The sequence below is a fragment of the Engraulis encrasicolus genome, chromosome 2 (assembly GCF_034702125.1).
Source record: "Engraulis encrasicolus isolate BLACKSEA-1 chromosome 2, IST_EnEncr_1.0, whole genome shotgun sequence".
NCBI classification, from domain to species: domain Eukaryota; kingdom Metazoa; phylum Chordata; class Actinopteri; order Clupeiformes; family Engraulidae; genus Engraulis; species Engraulis encrasicolus.
The window spans coordinates 47,975,804-47,988,897 of record NC_085858.1 but is presented as its reverse complement, the minus strand read 5'-3'; the positions used below and the strand labels follow the sequence as shown (position 1 = coordinate 47,988,897).

The following is a 13,094-nucleotide window of genomic DNA, read 5'->3' as shown; positions in this document are numbered from 1 at the left end:
GTCTGTCTGTCTACCCACTGTGTTTTGAGTTGCATGCAGGTGGTGTCTAACCTAGCTGTGTTTTGCCAAACTATACGCGAGGGTGTTTAGTTTCCTCATGCAAACATCTGAGGACTGTGAAATTCAGAATAATTTCTGAATGAATCAGCCAATCAAGTAGCCTGTGTGAAAGCCGACTGTTGACTCCATCAAACAGTCTGGACCAAGCTAAGAAGAATATGTTTCATTGGAGGATGGGAGATGGTCTGACCTTTCTCTGCAATTTGAATTCACTGGAGTTCCAAATTAAAATTCAAATTCAAATTGTGCGTTATTAGCATGACTGTTACGATACAGTGTTGCAAAAGCATACAAATAACAAGACGAAAGTGTGAATAGTGTTACCTTAACCAATCAGCAACAGACTCTGTGGGTGAGTTCTGTGTCAACACTCTCAACTGTTTGCTGATTGGCGGAACTGTGAGCGAACCGAGCTAGGAGGGTTGGGTCAGACTATGGACGGAGCCAAAATCTTTGGGTGGAAGTCAGGGGGTCAGGATTTGACTGGTTAGTTTCGCCGATTAACAAGGCACTTCCTCGTCACCATTCTCACAAATTCGATCATTTCCGACATCCACTTTGCTCATGATGATTGGTGGGTGCGCGAGTTTAGTGTTGGGCACACAGACCTTTACAGGCCTATGGTTGGGCACCTTATAATACCTCCATGCATCCAATGCCCGTCTTCCATATAGCTTTCTGGTCAACCATAAGTCAGTCAGTAACGTGGCACATAATTGGCTGAGTAAACTGTCAGTGGAAATGAGCTCAGTGAAACTCCATTTTGGAAGCAAAAAAATTAGTTCAATTTTGGCTGAATTCACTAGCCTAGCATTTCCCATTGAAATGACTGGAGGTGGGACTTATTCACTCTCTCCAGTTCTTATACTACCTCCATGGTGGAAGTACGTAGGATGGCGTCGCCAGGCTACCAATCAGGATTGCGGGATGAGATTTTCCATAGATGGCCAGCGTTATGCCCCTTCTTCCACCTAATGTTCTCAGCTAAATCACGGGTCGAGTTCAATGTGAGTAGCTGAAGTGGAATGCCAGTAAAGATGACGGACGAATTGTTTATCCAATCACATGCAAGGATTTTTAACCCCTTAGCGCAGCACTATGGCTCTCTGTAATGTCACAGCAATGTTGTTATGATGTAGTTGATGAAGACAGTTTTTATCCAAAAGCAATCTACACACTTAATTTTGCACAGCTGACTTTTTAAAATCTGAATTATTTTTATACAGTATATATATATAGGTTTCTTTGTTGATTTTTAAGCACCGTGAGCATCTGCACTTTACCAATTTCGTTGTACCTGTACAATGACAAAGTTTCATTCATTCATTCATTCATTCATTCATTCATTCAGTTAAGCATGTTCAGCAAGTGAATAGGGTCGCCGGCGACCCCTGCTGCAGTAAGAGGTTAATAAGGAGCATCAATCGAAAATGTGTTGGTTGTGGGGGGCTCCCAGTTGGTATCGCGAAGATGAATGCGAAACATACCAGCTGGCAAGAGTCAGGTGCCAAACACATAACATCACATGCATCTAGCCAGGTTTAATCTAGCTTCACCAGATCCGCTCAGCTTTGTGAACTAGACTGGATCTGGGATTTTCATATTTACCCTGCGTCCAAGCAATCAGACCCATCAGAGTTGTGAAGAGTTACAGTAGCGGAGAAGGGAAAAATAATGGAGAAGGGGAAAAGATGTGAAAAATGCTCAGACAACGATGGTGGCACGCATGGTGGCACACACTTGTTGAGATTGACTCTGCAATTTAAACTAGGCTATGGTCTTTTCTGATTACTTAAAATGTCAGACAAGTGGTTTCTCCAGTCATGTGCGAGGATTTTTGATAAACCCCCGCCTTTTAAGGGCTAAGGGTATGGCCACAGATGAATATTTGGGGAGCAAGGTGGAGGTATTCATCTGGCGAGAGTCAGGTTATAGGCAGCCCAGGTTATAGAGCTAGGTTATAGGCCAGGTTATAGCCCAGGTTATAGCCCAGGTCAGACCAGGTTATAGGGCCAGGATATATGTCAGGTTATAGGCCAGGTTATAGGGCCAGGTTATAGGCCAGGTTATATAGAGGCAGGTCAGCCCAGGTTATAGCCCAGGTTATAGGCCAGGTTATAGGGCCAGGTTATAGAGGCAGGTCAGGCCTGGTTATAGAGCCAGGTTTATCATCTATTATGGCTCTTGTTGTATTTGTTTCAATATTTTCAAGTAATGGAATCATCCTTGCATATATAAATACAATGACTTATGTTGGATTGAAATTCAATGTGTGTGTGTGTGTGTGTGTGTGTGTGTGTGTGTGTGTGTGTGTGTGTGTGTGTGTGTGTGTGTGTGTGTGTGTGTGTGTGTGTGTGTGTGTGTGAGAGAGAGAGAGAGAGAGAGAGAGAGAGAGAGAGAGAGAGAGAGAGAGAGAGAGAGAGAGAGAGAGAGAGAGAGAGAGAGATCCGCCGGCAGAATCTATGAATCTATGTTAGCGTGTGCTACTGTATATGGTTATGCACTATATAGGCCTAATGTTGTGCGTAATAATGTCTTGTTGTGTAGGCCTATTATGTACCTACTGCACCCTCGGGATTAATAGGCTAAATGATTCTTCATAGGCCTAGGCTACTCTACTCTACTTTCCATTTCCATTTCATTTAGCACAATATTTTCTTTGAGCAAACAGTTAATTTATCCATAAAGTTGTAGTCATGTAAAGCAGGCTAAAATACTATGTAGGCCTACAGAGAACAGAATTAACTAATTTTGTGTACCAGTCTGGAACAAAGTAAAAGCCTATAATTTCCGCTGTTGAAACCCCTCCCACTAAGGCACTCGGTCCAAGACTGGCCAGCCTTGCCAGAGGAAAAAGTGATGCTGCTGCTCAATGCTCAGTTTAAGCGGTTCTAGAGCTACGGTTATGCCATGTGACACTTGGCATCCAGAGGAAACGGCATTCACCGAAATGGTGACAGTAAAAGAAGACAATTAATCAATCGACAAGGCAAATGCTGTCAAGGCAAGAAGAGTTTGGATTTACAGCATTGGTTTTCTTTTCGGTTTGAGAATCACTTCATGTAGCTGAACTCGACTGATCCTGAATCTCACTGGAGACAGAAGCAGCGAAAGTAACAAGTAAGTATAGCCTACAGTGTATCTGGCCGTGGTTACTTTGTAGTGTCGTTCGTGAGGTGGCTATTTAGTTTCCGAATAAAGGGAACTAGCATGCTAAACCAACAGTCGGTATAATGTTAGCGAGCCTGCTGGATTAACTAGGAAGTTTTTCAACCACTCAATGGGCAAAGTCCATTTGGTTACATGGCCGTATGCTGCAGCGGTTTGTGTGTCATTCGTGAGTGTGTGTGCATCCTGACAGCTTCATTACCTGTTGACAGGAGCCAAGGCAATTGTTACAGGAGCTGACTGTTTTCGGGTCTCTTCCAAATCTTCCTACGTTACTATTGTTCACTAAGTGTTTGTTATTCAATCTGCATTGTAAAGAAGTGTCCCAGACGTGGTTATAGTTAGGTGCCATTCGAAATAGCCCATCATTCTTTGGATGTTAATGGAATTATGTATTTTCTGTAGTCTATTGCTTTTAATCAGTGTTATTTATTTAGGTCTACCTCTAGTTTAGTTTTCTTAGACTGAATAGACTTGTTCTTTCACATTTCGCGGTAAGGGCACTCCTTTTGCCTGCTGTCAACGCGCGTCTGACATGAGCTGTGATAGGTGGAAGAACATGACGTCACATACGAGAGTGCAGAGACCTAAAAAAAAATCTCTGGAGAGTGGCTCTGATGGCTCTGGAGTGGATGGTGTGTTATCTCCATGGCTCTGCGGTAGGGGGCACTGCTGGACAGGCGGTTGATTCCACAGCACACAGTGCATGGGTGTTGATAACCCTGCTTGGCAAAAAAAAAAAACCTTTGCAAGAAAGTCCCCTGAAATACCTGAGATTTTGTTTGGACTACCTCATTTCCCAAATTGTTTGGACTACCTCATTTCCCAAATAAACACACACACACACACACACACACACACACACACACACACACACACACACACACACACACACACACACACACACACACACACACACACACACACACACACACAATTAAATAGAGCTACACTCATTGAAGTATGCACACATTATGTGTACAACAGGTCTTGACATTTGCACCTGCCAACTGGCCAAATGCTAAAACTTGGCTGTTACTGGTAACAATTTCAGTGTCACTACTAGCCAATTTGGCAGGTTTAGTTAATTCTTGTTATGACATATCAGAGTAACCTATTATATTGTTTGCCCCTTACAACTGTTCGTCATTACTGTAGGCTAAGTTCAAGACAAAGCCCTGTTATTCAGTTTCTATTTGATTGATTTATTTCCATGTAGAAAGCTATGCACTCATCTTGTAGCACAGTCTTCTGTTCTGAGGTTAGATATAGGCCCTACAGCAATCTTTATCTTTTCAAGGGACGTCAAGGTGGTAGGAGCTGTTTCTTGTCAAGCAATAAAGTGCTGGGTGAAACCCTGTAGGCTACAGTATCATGACAAAGGGTAAAGCACAATATCAAATGTGTGACTATAGAATAGCTGAATGGCTCGTGACTCATGAAAACCACTATAGCCACACAGTGGCCGATGAATGAAAAAGTTAATGTCATGCCCTGGTGTACAACATAATTGTAATCTATGGGAAACTAGATTTCAATACAAGAAAACAATTCTCTTTCTACAGAATTTACATAATTAATGTGCCTGCCGATCTTCTTCTGTTATAGACATTATTTCAAGCCCAGCAGTGTTAATGTCAATGTGCACCATGATGCCAGGACAAAATACACTACCGATGGATGTATTCATGCTGTCCTCATCCTAACGGTGCTGTTGAAGCTGCCCTACTAGCTCTAGAAGGGTGTCACCCAGCCTCCCTGTCCTCCAATAGATTCAAAGTTAGCTCCATGATCGACAGCACTGAGCCTGGGAGTGGGAGGAACAGCCTCGGCAGCTATCCTTTTGGCTTTGTTACGTCTGGGAAGCCATTTTGGAATTCTGTTGGTAGTGTCTGAGGAACACCAACCTACTGTAAACTTAAAAACTTTGTATCACTTCACGGAGTAATTTCGTCCACTGCAGCGGCGCCTGTCCCATGGGACAAACCTGCCCTTTGCCTACGTTTTGACTTGGCGTCTTGACATGCGGCCAGAAGTTTGCGCATCTTTTAAGACTGGATATTTATTGTCCGACTGGATTACGCTGAAGACATAAGATACATGGACTTATTGGACGGGCAAGTTAAAATTGCAGTTTGTATGGGAACAATTATATCCTACCGCGGTGTCCCAACACAGAGCACAGCTACATTGTATCAGAACGTTGAAACATTTTTGTTGCGTTCTGTCGCAGCCAAGGGGACCTCCTTTCTGCAGAACCGTATGTAGCAAACGGTACCAGCGGGCCTGGGATTTTAATCGCGCTGTGGCGGATCTGCAATCTCAATTCTGGTCAAGATATTACTAAATGTCCTATTTGCAACACGTCGCGTAACCGCGTAGCCTACGGAAATAGCAGTCATGTGTTGCAATGTATTAGACAGTCCTGTTGTCAAGTTGACGGTAAAGGAGATACTAAAATATTGACGAGTAAATATAGCACGAAGCAACCCAAGACGCACGCACCACGGTCGTTCCACTCATCTGTCAAACGAGCACATTGGGTTTTTTAAAGGTATTTTAATCAGACCTCGTTACAGAACTATAGCTCGAAAATAGATGAAATGGTCAGCCACATTGTAACTAATAAAAACGGAGTGTGATTTGAAAGCTCCGCGCTGTAGCCTACACAGGAACGTGCACGGCTCAAAAGGAGCTTAGGATTGGAGTGTATCGTAATTCAGTAGTTCAGTGCTAACCTAGCTCTGTGTTGGAACACTTTCAGTCAGGACGGCACAGTGATGGACACTAATGACGGTCGTGTTGTTCTGTGTGAATGTGTGTGCGCCACCGCGTGAGTTAATGTCTGGAAATGGTTCAGCCTGTCTCAAGAGTTAGCTAGCCGCAGTTCATCAGGCCTGGTTTGTCCCCACCGGGACTTAGACCCGCACAGATATTACACTATTTGAAGCGCAATAGCAAACAGTTGTTTTCACGGATTTATTTGTCATCAGGGTCGACAGACAAGATTCAATTCTCTGCCTTATTAGCTGCTGGAATTCATCATGTGTTCGCTGGTTGGCATGGATGACCATTAGCTAATAACAATAAAGATGTCAGACCAGCTCAGTCCACACACATAAGGAGGCACCATGAAGCCAGAGGGACACATGCTTTTCTCAACAGCTCAACTGGGGGATCTGATGGTTGATATGAGCAGCTTAAAAACACAAGTCCTTGTTGAAAACTAGATTATATCCCCTATGCCTGTCTGTGTTGCATAGCAGGCACCAGGCTGTGTGTATCCCTACTGCACTCCCATCTTTTCCATACACTTAACCTGGTCATTGGTAGGAATGAACAGCAACAGAACTACTATAGTGTATTTGACAAGACATTTAAAAAGCTCTGATTTTTTCCCCCTCTGTTTATAGTCAAATAGGGAAAGCCTATAGTTGATATAAAATCAGATATCACCTCAATCAAAGCACCTTTCTCTGTGGTTGGAGCACCTTATCTGCCAGGAATAGGTATCTGCTTGGCAGCCCTGTCTATAGTCAGCGGCGCAGCGTGCACGCCTCTCACCTCTTTGCATACAGTCTCAAGCTGGACGCAGTGCAGACAGGCAGGCAGGCCGGCAAGTAGGCTGTCTGGCAGGCAGGCAGGTAGGTGAGCAAGTGAGGCGAGACGAGGCTTCCCCTCATGTGGTGATGCAGGTTACCTGTCACAAGTGAGCTGTTTGCCGACAGGTCTGGCTGGCGTGTGCGTTTGCACACCTCGCCCAGGTGTGAACCCTCCCACCACTCTCGCTCTCCGCCCCCCGCTCTCTCCTGTGTGATCTCACCCAATCACATTCCACTGCCACATTTGACTCAGGTGCATGTGTGTGTGTGCTTTTCGGTGAAAGTCTATTCCCCGCCATTTCCTTGTGTGGTCGGGGAAGGCAAGACAGTAGGAGCAGCCATGGAGCAGGTGACATTGTTTCTTCCTTTTGGACACAACTTTGTGTTTCAATGTAGGATTACTAGGCTAAGAATCTGTGGGATTTCAGACTTCATTGTTTTGTGAGAGAAATATGTAAGTCTGTAGATTTTGTAGATGGAATCTATCAAATCTCATTACGGATTGTAGTTAGCCAGAGCCGACTGAATGTAGTGAAAATTCAGGCTCTGGATGTTTTTTTGTTTTGGGAACTGTGTGTCCTACCACACTTCAGAATAGATGCACATCCCAGTAAGTTACCTATTGGGGTACATAGACTAGCAGCTGTTTTTTTTGTACATTCTGTGTAGGTGTTCTGCTGAAGTTCCTGCTAGCCTACTCATTCCCTGGGAGAGTAGTTATGCAGAGCTTTTGGCTAGAGCAGTGTCAGTGAACAGAAGTGCTTTTCTATTTTAGGAAATGACCAGTTTTCATAATTCCAGTTCTTGAAGACAGGCTCATGACAGGCTGAACCAAATGTGTGTGTGTGAGAGCGAGAGAGAGAGAGAGAGAGAGAGAGAGAGGGCGAGAGAGCGCGCTGTGTGTACAATGTGTGTGTACAATGTCTCTTTGATGATAACCACCCCACACCCTACCACCCACAACCCCGAGTTTGGTCCTAAAGTACCGTTTTACCCTCCCCCCCTTTTGTAGTGGCAGCGAAGAATGAACATGGACTTCTCCCCCCTACACACGTACACACCTCCGCAGTGTGCCCCAGACAACACCGGATACACCTACTCCCTCAGGTGAGCCGAGTCGACGTGTACAGTAGTCGAACTCCAGTGTAGCATACCCAACTGCTGGCACCAGATGGAGTCTAGTCTGCCATGTTGATCTATTTGGCTCCTGCGCTTTCCTCATTCATTCACCATGACCTGCAGCCTGGGTGTACCTGTCATTGTGTGTCTGTGTCTGTGTGTTCAGGACAGGTGTGGGTGTCTTTGACATGGCCCCGCCGCACGTCGTGTTTGTTCAAGCGCATGACTGATCATTTCTGCTGAGCTTTGGCTTTTGGACAAGTGGGCTGTGCCCAGTGTTTGAACAGCGCGGTGTACCTTACAAACTAAACAGGAGTTGTAACAAAAACATATGTACTGTTATTACTCTTTAATCAAACGGTTTTATTGTGGAACTAAGTTAATTACATGTCTGGTGTGTAAAATTTGAGTGTGTTTATGAGATGTTTTTGTTTCCTGTTAGCACGTGTTGTAAAGATACAGTTCAGTGTCCTTTTTTTGTTCACGCCCCATAGGTAGTCTGACTACTATATCGCAAGAGAAAATCTGGACTTGTTGATATTTAACTTGTTGACTTCCCTGAAGCTGGCAAATGAGCCGTTATTTGTTTCTTCAGTCAACAAACTGTGAAATATTGTGCCATTTTCTCATTGGTGCAATTGCAAAGATACAAGGACTGTTACGTGTTCCTTTTTCCCCAAATATTCAGATTCATTCATCTCTTCTGCCTAAATCGCAGATCATTTAATACATATAGTCTGCTGTGCCTTTACAATGAACTCTGCAACCTTGTAGCTACATCCACATGCATTGCGGTAGCGGTAGTCTGTCTACAATCACTAAGAGGGAAAAAAAACAAGGCCTGTTAAAATGTAACTAGCAAGAACCAAACTGCATAAACTGGATGATTAGTTTTGTATTTTTTAAAAAAAAATAAGCCTGGAAGTTCAAGAATCTATTCTGCATTAGGTGCCAAGTAAAAAATGTCATGGTTGCCTCAGGATTCACACCGTTTTGCCAGTGGAATGCATCACTATTCATTGATTTGTTGTAGAAAAGCCATACTCTCCCTGCTGTAATTCTTGGATTTTTTTTATTCAGCATGACACACTGACAAACGCTTCAGCCTAATAAGCCTTCTTCACTGTCTTGGCTTTACTATTCGTTCATAAAATGGAGCCCCATAATGCACGCCGTTCCACACGTGGACCGTTGTAATAGTCATTGAAAAGTTAACTACCATAATACTGCAACACTGTAATACAGGGCCTTTCCTTAGTAATGCACTACAACTTGGTCATTGCCATTCTGGTAACTGCAAATTTGTAACACCGTCTTAATGGGTTAACTAGGATAGTACTATAGTGCTACGACATTGTAATGCATTGCGACTGGGTCATCATTATTATCCTGCTAGCAACAGACACATACCGGGTGCTGTGTGTTAACACTGTAGTGATGCACATCTAAACTCAAACACTTGGCCCTGAGGGCCCTGGATCAGAACTTATGTCTGCCTTTAAACGGTGCTCAAGTCCAATGTGATCCAGATGTGTTGGCCCATTGTGCCAGAGTGAGTCTCTCTCTCTCTCTCTCTCTCGCTCTCTCTCGCTCTCGCTCTCGCGCTAGCTCTCGCTCTAGCACCAGTGTGTTTGGTTTGGGCTCTCACGAGGAGCAAGGTTCTGTTCGTTCGTGGTGGTTTAGGGTTTCACTGGGGATGGGGTGCCCTGGCCGTGGAAGTCAGAACACACTACTACAGCTCCAAGAATAGTGAAAGCTGTGTGTGTGTGTGTGTGTGCGTGTGCGTGTGCGTGTGCGTGTGCGTGTGTGTGTGTGTGTGTGCGCGCGTGTGCGTGTGCGTGTGCGTGTGCGTGTGCGTGTGCGTGTGCGTGTGCGTGTGCGCGTGCGTGCGCGTGTGTGTGTGTGTCCGTCCTGGTAATCCACTATTGAGAAAACGGGCAAGTCTGTTGCAGTATTGTCGGGAAGGAATTGTAAAAAGTGATCATGTGACTTCACTCTGATGTTCTTTCATCTCTCATCCGAGTTCACATTTAACCTCCTCCCTCCTGGCTGTCCCGCACAGACCATTTCAGATGTCAAAGTGACGTACAGTAAACAACAGTGGGTCGATCTTGCTGAAACGAACCAAAAACATTGTTGCATTGTTTTTTTCGCGCATAAACGTGATAAAAACATAGTCGCTTTGTTTTTGTTGTGCACATGGTTTCTACATTTTTGTTCTAACCTGACTGCGTGAAACTAGCTGCGCACAACTCAACCTCTAATTGTTGGAAACCGCTGTCAGTTAAAAAAAAATAGCTCACTTCGTTGGCTGCCAGTGTCTTGCCCCTCCTCACAACATTGTGTTGTTTACAAACATGGCGGACCCATGTATATATAATTGTTATTGTCGATATAGATTTGGGTGCTTGTCTAGCTCTGCGTACTGCTTCTGGAGAGGCCTGGGGTGCATTTCTCTCTTATCAATGCATTTTCCCATTGGCAACTACAGAAGTTGCTAACAGGCTAACCACTTCTCTTTTGAGAAATGAACCCCTGGTATGCTAGTGCTGTTTACTACTCTTGCTGCTGTGGGCTGTGGGCTGTGGGCTCCCGTTCCCGTTCCCGTGTGCGGTTCGGCCGATGACTCAGCCTGGGTCCACCACTCGGGTCCCTGGCTCACACTGCACCCGCCTGTGGTTTAGACAGTGAAACACACACACACACCACACACACACACATACATACACATACACACCACACGCACATACACACACACACACACACACACACACACACACACACACACACACACACACTTTCACATACACACATGCACTCAGTCACACACACACAGGCGTGTACACAAGGAATGAGCATAGAGATCTTGTGCTGCAAATCAGTGTGTTATGTAACTTAACTGTTGGATTCCACTCTCCTCAGCCATGGCTATGCCTATTGTTAACTCGTGCCCAGTCTGGTCTTGGGGTGCCCTTTTTGTCCTGTTTGGCAGCGGCCGTTGAAAAATGTCTGACCTTAAGCTTATACGTAGTGTGTAGTAGTGTATCAACCAGGAGCCTCTCAAGCTGCAGCTGGTAGAGCATTATGTCTACAAGAACACTGTGTGAACTAGAGAAAGACTTGTTTTGAAATTTGGGTCTGAGTTTGGATTTATTTGGAAATTCGGAGTGGCATTTTCTCTCATGGACCCCCTGCTGTGTACGGACGGAGTACTTTGGAAATGAGGGGCTGGGTTTCCTCTTTTGTTAAGAAGAAAGTCAATAAGTTAAGTCAAGTCAAGTCAGCTTTTATTGTCACTTTCCTTCATATGCACAAGTCATACAAGGAAAAGGAAATTACCTTTTCTCTCTATACTATGCCAGGACATAGACATACACAAGACTGCCATTTTACATTTTAAGTAAAGAAAGAAAGTCAACAAACCCTTTTCTGTTCCTATTTGCAGCGCTTTTGCATGCTACTGTGAGATCACATTTACATCCCTTAGCTGTAATTTGTATGGTTTCCCACAATGCAGAAACTCAAGTTCCTGGAAACGCATTAGCAACTGTTTGGAAATGCAAAAAGGTATTTCAGAAACGTGAAGCGTGGGTTTTCTATTTCCCCCACCCATGTGATTGGCACATCTCTCTCTCTACGCATCTGCATACAGGTGTGGCAGCCATCCAGCCTTCAGTGCACTCTCCCTCCCATCTCCTGTGGTAACTGACTCGGGGCTAGCAAACACACACACACCTACACACACACACACACACACACACACACACACACACACACACACACACACACACACACACACACACACACACACACACACACACACTCACACTCACACTCACACTCACACACCTACACACACACACACACACCTACGCGCACACACATACACACACACCGACCCAGTGAGCCTATAGTCCATGTGTTTTTTGTTTCTTTGCACAAAAGGTCTGCCCTCTGTCACTGTTCCGGTGGCTTCCCTATACCTGATGCGTTACCAGAAGGGGTGGGTACACATGTCACGGCAGGAATGCAGACCCTGGGAGTGGCAGCACCTACGAGACAGGAGGCGTGATGGGAGAAGAAAGGGAGAGTTTTTAGGGGGATGGAGAGGAGAGGAGAGGAGAGGAGGGGCAGAGCAGAGGAGTGGCCTGCGGCATTTAGTTCCTCAGGTGAGCATACCTGTGCAGGGCTGTGGCATTTAAGGGGATGGGGGCCTGTTCTGACACATGTGTGGTACTTAAACACAGCAGGAGAAAACAGTATTTCCCCCATCACCCCCCCCTCCCTTTGCCCTTTATCCATCTACATACTCTCACTCTACCTCTGAGTCTGTGTGATCAACATGTCATCATGCATAGGTGTATCTATGACACGCTGATTTAAACCCACTATCGCGTGTGTCCAATACGAACTCTACCTCTGAGTCTGTGTGATTGTGTTTGATTGCAAGTACTTCACTTTTTCTTGGTGTGTGTGAGTGAACACTATGTGTTATGGGGACTTTCTCGCGCTTCTCGCCAAGTATCCGTTGGCCCTGAAGGACAATTTCATGTTGGACGTCTTTGACCCAGAAATGAATGTAAAGCCAGCGCTGGCTGTGCTGGATCAAAGAGCCGATTAGAGTGGTTTTATGTAGACCTCTGGGCACTGCTGAGAGGTTAATATGACGCTGTGTGTGTGTGTGTGTGTGTGTGTGTGTGTGTGTGTGTGTGAGCTTGAGCGTGAGCGTGAGCGTGTGCCAGTACTCTGACTGCTTTTGATTCTGCGTTGCTTCTCTTGAGTTTTGTTGTCTTGATTGCGTGACTGACTTGTCTGGGTCGTCTTCTTCTTGCTGTCTGATTTCGTGACTTGTTGGCGCTGCAGCGTCTGTCATCAATCACACACTCAATCATGACATTGCTGTCAGATGGGGAGCTCCATGTTACGATGGGAACACACAGTTTTACAAACCAGTTTCTCACTCACTCACTCACTCACACACACACACACACACACACACACACACACACACACACACACACACACACACACACACACACACACACACACACACACACACACACACACACACAGATATACTGGGGAGGAAGGAAGCGTACCTCCCAAAGACAAAAATAATACCATCGGTTTTGTTCTTTCTTGTCT

General features: G+C 45.0%; 1 protein-coding gene across 6 annotated transcripts in view; it reads left to right on the top strand.

Annotated features, from left to right (window-relative positions):
- Window positions 1-3,130: 3,130 nt before the first annotated feature.
- sun1b (Sad1 and UNC84 domain containing 1b) overlaps window positions 3,131-13,094 on the top strand; it is a 73,016-nt gene continuing 63,052 nt past the window's right edge. For 4 of the 6 annotated variants that reach the window (XM_063189971.1, XM_063189965.1, XM_063189959.1 and 1 more), the window contains exons 1-2: window positions 5,352-7,179; window positions 7,843-7,937. In XM_063189971.1, coding sequence (XP_063046041.1) covers window positions 7,171-7,179; window positions 7,843-7,937 — 104 coding nt within the window. In that variant the 5' untranslated portion in view covers window positions 5,352-7,170. The other 2 variants (XM_063189952.1, XM_063189946.1) reach the window with 2 other exon arrangements.